The 12,035-nt window shown below is 42.0% G+C and overlaps 1 protein-coding gene across 4 annotated transcripts in view; it reads left to right on the top strand.

Moving 5' to 3' along the window:
- The window catches only part of MTMR2 (myotubularin related protein 2), a 55,585-nt gene that overhangs the window by 23,465 nt on the left and 20,085 nt on the right, over nucleotides 1-12,035 (top strand). For 3 of the 4 annotated variants that reach the window (XM_075592461.1, XM_075592462.1, XM_075592460.1), the window contains exons 2-5: nucleotides 1,915-1,990; nucleotides 3,079-3,173; nucleotides 4,379-4,489; nucleotides 9,492-9,593. In XM_075592461.1, coding sequence (XP_075448576.1) covers nucleotides 1,915-1,990; nucleotides 3,079-3,173; nucleotides 4,379-4,489; nucleotides 9,492-9,593 — 384 coding nt within the window. The remainder of the gene's footprint in view (nucleotides 1-1,914; nucleotides 1,991-3,078; nucleotides 3,174-4,378; nucleotides 4,490-9,491; nucleotides 9,594-12,035) is intronic. The other variant, XM_075592464.1, reaches the window with a different exon arrangement.

Raw genomic sequence — 12,035 nt, forward strand, 5'->3', positions numbered from 1 at the left:
CATCGGCATAGAGATGATATACTGAAAGCCAAAAGATTGTATTAGTTCGCCAAGAAAAGAGCTGTAGAGTGAGACTAGTAGAGGGCAATGGACAGAGCTTTGTGGGACCGTGACAGAAAGATGAAGTGAGGAGGAGATCCCAGAGAAGGAAACACCGAAAGAGCGGTTGGATAGGTAGGACGTGTGAACCAGGAGAAGGTTGTGTCACGGAGGCCAATGGGGTCGAAAGTGTGCAGAGAAGGGGGTGATCAACAGTGTCGGAAGCAGCAGAATACATGGGAGACACAGTTGGCAAAGAGTAGATTGGCATACATATACTTGCATTACATTAGTATATGAAAAACAATCCACATGGCAGCTGTCAAAACCAGTCACCTGTGGTAACATTTCTGCTGGATCCACTCACTAAAGGTCACATTAGGTGGTGAATTTAAGAAATCAAGTGACTGCATCACAGATTTGTCTTCAATGTGTAATCGACACGTAATAGGCCATACATACAGCTTTAATAATACCTGATGTTAAAACTAAAACAACAAATTAAAAATGTTGTGAAAGTTCCAATTATCATGGTTAATTTATTTTGAAAGCCAACTTTGCTTTATTTAGCTTTAAATGTATTTTGGAAGGAAATGTGCACACAATAAATACATGGTTTATTATCAGAGCATTCTTAGAGCCTTTTTGAAGATGAATCATTGTCAAAAATGACTTTTCTTTCAACATTTGATGATGCCACAATATACATAGTGTATGTGCATGGAATCTACAGGTGTATGTTGTCATCTTTCCAACATTTCTTCAAATTAAAACACCGCTATATGGTGATGTATATGGTACATTATACCATAGGTGCGCAAACTGGGGGGGCACGGGATTTTTTTGGGGGGCGTGGCGGTAGCAGAGGCCCCGCGCTCTTCCCTGAGGCATTTAAATTAAATGCCGTGGGACTGCGCTTGGCCTCTGCAACCTCAACTTACCGGGTGGGATTCAGCTGGATTCTCGACCTGTCGCCATGGAAACGCAGCGTCAAATGACATTGTGGGGTCATGGGACGTGGCACGTCACCAAGGTAACACGTGTCAAATGGCGCTGCGACGTCACATGACCCACGGCGTTATTTGACGCTGGTTCACAGGAAGGGGGGGGCACGAGCACTGGGGGTGGCAGGCAGGGGGCGCAGAAACTGCGCACCCCTGCATTATACTATGGGTAAAGAAAATAAATGTAAATTTTTTTTTTAAATTACCCTGCTTGCACACAAGACAGCCTGTCCTTCCAAGTTGAGCACGAGGATGTAGTATGTGACTCCGGAAGACCTGCCCATAAACACACACCCCAGCTCTTCCAGTTCGGCTGCTTCACTATCTCCATGCTCCACAAGTTCACCTGCTTTTTTTTCAGTATTGCTGAAACACTGATTTTTGTTGGGACTGTACATAGTTATTACAATGTATGTTCCATTAAATAAATATTTCCCTTAGGAGAGCCTAGAAAACCTACTATATGTGCATCAGAAGTTGGTATGAGAGAGAGAGAGTGGCAGTTTTCCTGCATCAATAATATGATTACTGTATTCCACAGTGTGGAATCAGTATTCTTCAAAATATCTCTTCTTTGAGCAGAAAGGGGTACCAATAGACAGGCTCAGTTAAATAAAAAATTTTTTTTACTGCAAAAGGCAGTTACTGATTGCATATGATTAATATCAATAATTTTTGCTACATTCCAGATCTACTCTTATTTACGTATTGTTTTATTGTGTGTTCTTTTATTTCTTGTTTCATCATATATGCTTAGCATATCAAAGCTAGTCAGATTCATAACTTAAAATGTGTGCCTCTACATCTCCTCTTTATGGTAGAGTTATAATAATAACATTTGCATCTACCTTATGCTTTTTTTGTGGTTTAGGTTCTCACGGAGGAAAATACATCCGCAGAGATGGAGGAGTTGCTGTTGTTACCTGGAGAATCCGTAAAAGATATGGGTATGCTGAAATGCTTTTATTTTTCTACCTTCTTAAGTGAATAAGAAATATTGGTGGCCAGGCATCATACCTGGGTTTTCCCTAATATGTACATAAGAAGATGCCTTTTTGAATCAACGTATCAATCTCTTTACATCTGTCCACTCTTTACGTCAGTTTGTTTCCTGGGCACTGTTTATTTGTAGGAGGTATTTAAAAGCTACATTGCACATGTACAACACTGGCATGTAACCAATTTTGTATGTTATTTACAAGGGGCTATAATTTGTATCATGCAATTCGGCATAATGTTGAATAAATTTCCCAAGATAATAAAGACAGTGAGCAGGAAGCTGGTATTGAAAATGAGATTGAAGAAGTCCCACACCTACACTATCGGGATTAGGTAGAGTTTATGTGGAGTACGTGAAAAATTCAGATGAAATCTAAGTTTCCGAGCAGAAGGAGCAGGCTTACCAAGGACAGAATACGTAAAATGAATGGGGGGCTATTGAGATGATGTTAGATTTGGAGCCTTTAGAGAAGTGTCAGAAACCGTAAACACCATGAGAATGGAACATGCACTTGGAGGTAGAGAAGAGCAGTGTTAAAAAAAAAAAGATTTTTTATGCAGGGTTTACTAGGGGATCGCACTCTGTAGGGACTCCCCGGTACTCAAGCTACTTACCGGTGAAGTTACTGTGTTTAAATCTCCCTGAGGGAACACAATGGCTGCCAAATCTCAGGCGGAAGCTGCAACATCATTTGTTGTGGCTTCCTAGTGGATGGCTATTTCAGTGCCTTTTAAAATGCCAGGAAGTAACACTGGTAACTTCATCAGTAAGTATCTATGGAACTGGGGGATCCCTGAAGCTGAAAATAGTGTGGTTAAGCTCTGGAGGACCCTCCGTTGCAATCCTGTAAGAAAAATGGAGGTTTGTTAGGGTGGATTGCTTTTTTAACTCAACATCAACTAGATGGCGAACTTGCCATTTGCAAAGTTTTAATACTTGTACTACTGGTACATTTATTCGTTCATACATGTTACATCTCTACAGCTTTCTAGTAAAAGTAAAGTAAAAGTAAAGTTTGTCTTTTGTAATTTGTAGCCAAAGACGTTACTTACATCTGTCCATTCACTGGAGCTATTCGGGGAAGTTTCACTGTTACAAACTACAGATTGTATTTCAAAAGTTTGGAAAGGGTAAGAATTTGTACTGTGAATTATTCTGCATTGAACCCACAATATTTTACTGCACAATTACTTTATTCAGCTTCCAAACTCGCCTTTATTATTTTGACCTATATCCACTATTGAGACTGCATTAGTCACACTTACTAATAACCCCAATGTGCCAAAATTGCAATAATTTATTTGGCTTTAAGTATCACTGGTATTCAGATGACAATGTACCGTTTTTGTATCAGATCTATCAAAATCACTCCTGTCCCTTTCAAAAACTATTTCTGATTCTGAATTACTAGTCAATAAATCCATAATGGAGCTCTTGATTTTTCCACCAAATACAGGTCCAATTCCATGCTTTGTAATCTCTGTGGATTTTGTACTCATTTATCCTACCCAACAAGAACAATGTTTTGGTGTCACATTGTGCTCCTCCCTAAACTTCTCTACTCATATTCATACTCAAAGTACTTTTATTTCTTCCTACACATTCATAGCTGGGTTAAGTAACATTCTCCCCCTAATCACAGCTGGAACTGTACAATATTCTCATATCGTCTCCTTCCTTGAATTTTACTACTAATTTGGCCTTCTTGCTTTATACCTCAATTTCTTCTATTATTAACAACCCAAATCAACTTACTCATAAATTCATCTAAATTAGCCCCCACTCAATTCCTGTGTCTTTTCTGATAAATCTCACAGTTCCTTCAAAGTCTTGTTTCTGTCCCTCAAGGTATTATTAAATGGATTGTCCCTCTTTGCCTGTAATCTCTCACTTGTCACCATGCTCCTTTACACGTGCCCCACTATCTTAAGCATCCCTCCAATCTACTCTGTCTTGACGTCTGACTTATACAAAAGAATTGTCCCCTACTGTATCTATCTAAAATCACCTACCAAACTCTATTTACCAAGTGTATCTTAAAAACTCACATCCTAAAGGGACCCTTTCAATCATAACTCCACATAATTGTGCACATCCTCTCCTAACTGAACAGCCAGCCATATAATTTGTACCATTTGACTGCTTGATTGTAAGCTCTCTGTGACAGACCCACTCTGACTTTATTTACATTTATGCTGTAGCCCTTAACCCTATATTATATTTGTTTTTTTTTCTAACCAATGTTGTACTTAATTTTGGACAGTGCTGCGTACATGCTAGCACATAACAAAAATAAGAGATAATGCTGGTGGCTTCCTATGTCTTCTTCCTGTAGGATCACCACTTAGTCCTGGATGTCCCTCTTGGAGTTATCAGTAGGATAGAAAGAATTGGAGGAGCTTCCAGCCGTGGAGAAAATTCCAATGGTATAGAAGTTGTGTGCAAGGTAAATCGTATGATAATACATACAAACAAAAAAATAAGGGAACCACACCGTACAGGGTGAGAATGATTTATTTATTTTCTGAGCTGGTCTGTGTCCCTCAGAATAAATGTTTTGTTCCATAGCAGACTTTTTCGACAGGGGTCCCTGGGAGCTCTTGGGTATGATGGGAGGGGGTAACCAGTCTATATAATAAAGGTATACCAGAGAAAAGGGAGACCTAGTATTTAAGCACTCGATCACTGCTGATGTATAATGATAATATTAAAATACTTTATTTCCAAACAATGAATTAAAATAATGGGGTTTAAAATAAAGGTAGATCAACCAGCTCGTGACTGTGAATCTTGTGTAACATAGCTGTGACAGCTACGTAGATGGAACATATGGGGGATCCCTGATAGATATTCAGGATCCCTTGCCGTATGTATACAGCCTACTAATGGTATAGTAATAGGACCAATGTTAAACCACTATTCCAAATATGTTCTACACTATGCTTAATCGCAAAAAGTGTAACCACCTATGTGAATGGTAAATGCATACACATTAAGTGGTGTGGAAGGTAAGTATTAGGCTGGGCATAGCAATGCGAGTATTACTGAGGAATATATTGTTACTTATGTTAAGGAAACACTTGCCACAGAGGGGCCCCTAAATTGAGGAGTGGTATAGGTAAAATAGACCCCCGTATCACCCGACAAAAACAGCTGTTGGCTCCGTCAACGTGAACATATAATGCTGATGATTCCCTTATACTGACAGCAGACTGCTGTTGGAACAGATCCACGGTTCCCCAATAAATGTACCCGGGAATCATGCCTAATTCTCGGATACATGTAGGCACATTGTCCCGGCAATACTTCCCCTTGAAAACGTAAGCGCGACTCACCACTAGGGCGCCCTGCTTCAACACAACTCGGAAAGGAGAATGAGGCACAGGGATTAATATGTATTCCTTTAGCTGAAGGAATCCCTAGGTAAAGGGGGAAACCCAGCTAGTGCCAAGGTGACCCACAAAGAGTATATGGTTTGTGGGTGCCCAACCATACATAAGGTTGAGAGTCCAAACTGAGTCAAAGGGAAAGTGCGTGGGGAAATAAGGCAGACAGAAATAAATAAAGAGACAACATTTTTCCTTTTCTGTACCCTAGAAAAGTTTGTCCCTGATGAAGCTCCTTTGCTGGAGGGAAACACGCGTTGGACGTGCAATGTTGTCAGTCTCCTACTTGGAGCTGTTTTAATGTAGTGTTTGTAGTTTCCTAGTTCAGTATGTACAGATCACAGAACTTGGCTATTTCAGTCTAGTTTATGTAGTCAGCGAGTACTGTTGCCATTCCCCCTATCACTGTGTATATGTGTCCTCACAGAGTATATGCTGTGAACTCACTATCACTGTGGCTGTGAGTGTCAGTCTCTTTACTCACAGATATGTACTTCACGAGACTGTAAAGTAATCACAGAGGTGTTCAATGGAATGATTATATTAGGAGGATTGGATATTTTCCCAATACTATCTATCTGGTCTCGCTGACCTCTATACATTCACCATCCGGTCTAACAGCTGATCCAGAGGGGTTAATACCCTGACTTATAGCATCTTATGCCTTCTACATCCCACCATCATTAGCTGGTTAATTGGGATATTACAATTATATATACTAGATGACATAGATGCTTGATATTTCTGATGTAATTCATTTTTTAACTCACGTTACCCCATTCTTTGGTAATATATGTTTTAAGTCAATTTATTAAAAGTTACTTTTTATACCTAGTGGTGTGCAGTTTAGTGAATTTTTTAGGGGCACAATCACTTTGTGTTTCCATTCCCCCCCTTTTCTGTACCCTAGAGACTCCAAACTTTGGGAGTGTAAGTCTTAGGCCCAGGACATAGTGCACTGAGCCGCGCTGAACAGATGCACAAAGCCCCTGCATCTGTAATCAGCGCGGCTATAGTTTCTCCCTCCGCATGCTTGCTGATGCGTGCGGAGGCTGAGAAACTTCCCCGAGACAGGCAAGTTTGAAATTTGCCGCTCGGGGAAGCGGAGGAGCGGTCACGTGACCGCTCCCATCCAGTGGGTCTGCAGCCGGTCCGGCATTGTAACTACCAGACAAGACAGAGGCTGCACAGAGGTGTGTGTGTGTGTATGTCTGTGTGGTGTGTGATGTGATGTGTGTGTGTGTGTGCGTGTGTGTGTGTGTGTGTGTGTGTGTGCGCGCGTGTGTGTGTGCGCGTGCGTGAATATATTTATCAAAGTTGCACAATGTTAATAAATATTTTATTCTCACAACGTCATTTTTAAAATATTATATAATATACACACACATATACACACACACACAGGTTCCCCAGTACTTCAAAGTGACACACACACACACACACTGACAGCTACCAAGTGACACACACACAGTGATACCCGCCTCCCAAGCGCGCTTGCTGTCTCCTCTGCCAGGACAGCAAAAAGCTCCTGGTAGAGCGAGCGGCAGCAAGCAAGAGCGAGCAGCAGCACCTAAGTGCTTACTATGTCCCAGGCCAAAGGTGGGATTTTGGGGTGAAAAGCAAGTCATTTTCATTGCAGGAGGTCTCAGGACAAAGTTACCGGTGGCCCTATAATTCTCCCCGGCTTACTCGCAATATTTTCGGGTTCCCAGGGTGAGTTGCACAGGGGCCATGCAGTGTCTCCCAGACTCCTAGTTTTCAAACCCAAAGATCCTCACCTAAAGTCCCACATAGCTGAAGTGGTTCCCAGAGACTCCGTGTAAACTCATAGGCGCCGGTATGTCTGCTGGACATCAGCGTTCAAAGCAGCCAGAGGATGCCCAGAGGTGTGAACAGCGTTTTTTTTAGCGGGGAAAGGCGGAGTACTAGGTCTGGAGATCAATGTCTGTCCTCCGGGATGCCACTTGTTCTGCCAGACCTAGGGGCGCCTGCCCAGTGGATGGCATTGGGATAGCTGGAGGGAAATGTGACAGACTTGCACATGTCCCTTGGCTATTTCAAAATTCCCTACCCGGCTTTTCTACCCGGCTTGGCTCTGATTGGCTGCTTGAGAAAGTTCCCACGTGCTGATTGGCTGTCCTGTCTGTTTCTACTTTATGAATGAAGCAGAGAATACTATAAGAAGCCGTGAGCCAATCAGATTGTGTGTTCCCCTTGAGTCAGAGCCGAAAGTGCGCGGGCAGGCTTTTCAAAGATGCTTTGTTTGTAATAGCAAAGCAACCGGCTTCGATTTCAAGCCTGAAAAATCCAGCATTTTGCGCCCAAGATCTCAAAATCGAACGTAGCAGTCGCGGCTGGGATTTTATTCCGATTTGGGCTAACTCGCTGTCAGGAGGGACCAAGTTCTCAGGAGAGAATGTAGCGTTGGCGTGTGGAATTTTATTCCAGGAGATTCCGGGCTAAGTCCTGGTCAGGGTAAAACTCTCACATAGAGTTCCCTGCACCTAGGAAAGGCTAGTTTTCGACCTCAACCCCCAGTAAGTGTGTCTTTTCGTCTGTATTTTGTGTTTCAATGTGTGTGACGGAATTTATGCCGAATAAATTACAATTTATTTCTCTACCTTGTTTTGCTCAATGAATGATCCTGGTAAAAAGGTGTAAATAACCATGGTCTAACCATGCAAGGAAGCCCTCAAATCTCACTGAGTTGAAGCAGTTCTTTAAGAAGGAATGGGCCAAAATTCCTCAAAACTGATGTGAGAGACTGAACAGCAGTTTCAGGAAACACTTAATTGAAGTCATTGCTGCCTAATGGGTACTGAATCGAAAGGTTCACATATTTTTTCACACATGGATATTGAATGTTTAATCATTTGTGGATAAATAAATGTTGAAAAAGTATCATGTTTTTGTGTCATTTGTTTGATCAGGTTATCTTTATCTATTATTAGGACTTAGATTAAGATCTAATAACATTTTAGGTTTGAAATATGTGAAAATCATAAGTGGTTCACAAACTTTTTCTCGCCACTGTGTACATATTATGCAGAGTATTGCATCAGAAGCAGTTTGGTAATTAGAGAAAATCATATAGCAAGGTCACATTAAGTATAATAATTCTGGAGACGATTAGGCTCCTCCAATTGTAATCAAGTGTCTTAAATCTTTAACATACCACTGCAGTCTCCTGTTTGTATTATAGGGCTAATGTAAGAAAAAGGCCGTAGCCTGCTTCAGCAGCCCAATAGCATAATTGCTTGTGATTTAATTATTTTTAGTAATAATAATAATTTCGCAACATAGCACTGTTGTGTATTTAATACTATAAATAGTGTGCTATTTGGTGCGTTAGGCACAGGCAGATCAAAGTTACAAAGATTTGGCTCTCGGGTTTCAGTTGAGCTCTGAAACTCCAAATCCATGGGGGTTGCCTGATTTAAAAAAAAATGTTAAATAAAAAAATATTTGGATAATTATGACATACTTCGGATCTAGCATGTGGTCACCGTTATGAAGAACATCCTTTTGCCACTTATTTTCATAAACTGGCACACAAGGGTTAAATATCCATATAATTAGATATTAGACATCTCATAATTAGATATCCATAATTGGATATCCATATTAGATATCCATATAATTAGATATCCAAATCGGGATTCCTCAGGAATCCGTAATAGATCTTAAAAGTACCCGTGTACAGTAGAGGTCAAACTGACAAGGACATTACCAAGATCTGGGTAATATCCTAGTCAAATTGACCTCTACCATATTTTTGAGGTTTTCATATCCTCTCTGGAAATATTTTTCCTTTGTGTGCACATTCTAATAATCTGCACCAAATGTTAGAAACTATTTGTTACATTTGAGACCAACGTGCACCCCAAAAAAGAAATGGTGCAATGCGTTAAAGCACATGTTCTGTGCTCCAAAAGGGCCTTGGTACATAACCCCCAAGAAGTAGTCGTCAAAAAAAAAAAACATGATAAAAAAAAATTAATCTGTCACATTGAATGGGTTGGATACAAATTAATTGTCCGTTTTCTTACTCCAATCTACCAGGACATGCGAAACATACGATTTGCCTACAAACAAGATGGACGCGCTCGTAAATCCATATTTGAGAGTCTTACGAAGTATGCCTTTCCAATAAATCACAACTTGGTATGGATATGTTTAAAGATTTTAGTTTTGCAAATGTCGGATAGTCTGCTTCTCCTCCTTGCTTTTGGAGATATATCTCCCAATTCTGGTCCCTGTCTTATTTCTACACGCTCTCGTTCTCGCCTCCCACATGCAACTTCTAATCCTTCTGGTGGCAACCCCTCTAACCTCATACCCATCCCTTCTCACCCTCCCTCCTCTCTCCCTTTCTCCTGTGCCCTTTGGAATGCTCGCTCCCTTTCTAACAAGTTCCTCTCTGTGCATTACTTCTTTTTCTCTCACTCTCTGCTCCTCTTTGCTATAACTATGATTTGGATCACTCTGTGTGACTCTGCTCGTAAAGCTACCCTCTCTTATGGTGGCCTTTCTTTCTCCCACACTCCGCGCCCTGGTGGCAGGGGTGGAGGCGTTGGGCTCCTGCTCTCTGCCTGCTGTTACCGTACCCTTCCTATTCCTCCCTCGCTTTCTTTTCCCTCCTTTGAGGCTCACACTGTCCAGATCTTCTCTCCTCTCCCTGTTCACGTGGCAGTCATCCCCCTTCTTCCTTTCTCTCGCTTTGAATCCTGGCTCTCTTTATTTCTCTCCTCAGACTCCCCTGTTCTTCTCCTTGGGGACTTCAATTGCGACATTGATGACCCCTCTCTCCCTTTGGCTTCCTACTTTCTCTCTCTAACCTCTTCATTTGGCCTTCAACAGTGGATTGCAGCCAGCACCTACAAGGATGGCCACTACCTAGACCTGGTTTTCACTAAACTCTTCTCTCTCTCCGATTTCTCAATTTTAACTTTCCTCTCTCTGACCATCACCTCATCTCATTTTCTCTCTTGCTTCTCCCCTTCTCCCCTTCTCCATCTACCCCTCGTTCCTGCAGAGACCTGTGCTCTATTAACATACCAGCTTTTTAATCCAATTTATGCTTCTCCCTCTCCTCTCTCAGCCCTGCTCCATACCCTGACAACCTGGTCAGGAACTACAACTCTGCCCTGTCTTCCTCTCTTGATCTACATGCCCCACTTTCTCTCTGCTGTTCTCGTCCTTCTAACCCCAGACCCTGGCTAAATTCCCACATGCGCATGCTGCATTCCTGCACTCGTTCTTCTGAACGCCTCTGGAGGAAATCTCACACTCTCTCAGACTTCCTTCACTACAAATTTATGCTATTCTGTTTCAATTCTGCCCTCTCTCAGGCTAAACAAACCTACTTCTTCACTAATCAACACGCACAAGTTTAACCCATGACGACTCTTCTCTGTCTTTGACTCTCTACTCAGACCACTCTCAGCTGCCTCTTCTTCCTCAAACTCACCTCAGGACTTTGCTCACTATTTTAAGGAAAAGGTGGAATTCAAATGACAGAACATCCCCTCGGTTTCCTCCTCCCATCCTACACCGCTTCCTAACTCTCCTCCTGCCTTCCTTGACTCCTTTTCCGCTGTCACAGAGGAGGATGTGTCACTGTTGATCTCGTCTTCTCCCTCTACCACTTGCCCTCTTGACCCTATTTCCTCCCATCTCCTAAAACCTCTTGCTCCTACTATAATCCCTACGCTCACACAGATTTTTTAACTCCTCCCACTTCTTGGGTACATTTGCCTCCTTCAAACATGCAACAGTCATACCACTACTCAAAAACAGCAAGCTTGACCCTACCTGTCTTTCTAACTACCGACCTGTCTCCCTCCTGCGTTTTGCCTCTAAACTCCTTGAACGTCTTGTATTCTCCTACTCCATTTTCTCACCACCTATTCTCTCCTAGACACTCTACAATCTGGCTTCCACACTGCTCACTCAACTGAAACAGCCCTCACTAAAATAATTAATGACCTCCATGCTGCCAAAGAAAGAGGTCATTACACTTTGCTCATATTACTCGATCTCTCTGCAGCATTTGATACTATGGACCACTCTCTCCTCCTTCACATTCTCCATACTCTTGGTATTCGTAACAAAGCTCTATCCTGGATCTCCTCTTACCTCTCCCATCTTACTTTCATTGTCTTATCTGCTAACACCTCCTCCTCCTCTATCGATCTCTCTGTGGGGTACCGGCTCTGTCCTTGGATCTCTCCTCTTTTCTCTGTACACACTCTCTCTAGGTGACCTAATCACATCTCTTGGGTTCAAATATCACCTCTATGCTGACGACTCACAAATTTACTTCTCAACCCCATACCTTATACCTACTGTACAGACCAAAGTTTTCTGAATGACTTTCTGCGATATTATCCTGGATGGCCCTCCGCCAACTTAAACTCAACATGTCAAATACAGAGCTCCTCATATTTCATCCCAAACCTTGCCCTACTACCTCCTTCCACATTACTGTTGGAAGTTCTGTCATACACCCAGTAGCGCAAGCACACTGCCTAGGGGTCACACTCTACTCCTCTCTCATATTCTCCTCTCACATTCAAAATGTATCTAAAACCTGTTGCTTTTTCC

Source organism: Ascaphus truei, chromosome 3 (genome assembly GCF_040206685.1).
Source record: "Ascaphus truei isolate aAscTru1 chromosome 3, aAscTru1.hap1, whole genome shotgun sequence".
In the NCBI taxonomy this organism is placed as follows: Eukaryota; Metazoa; Chordata; class Amphibia; order Anura; family Ascaphidae; genus Ascaphus; species Ascaphus truei.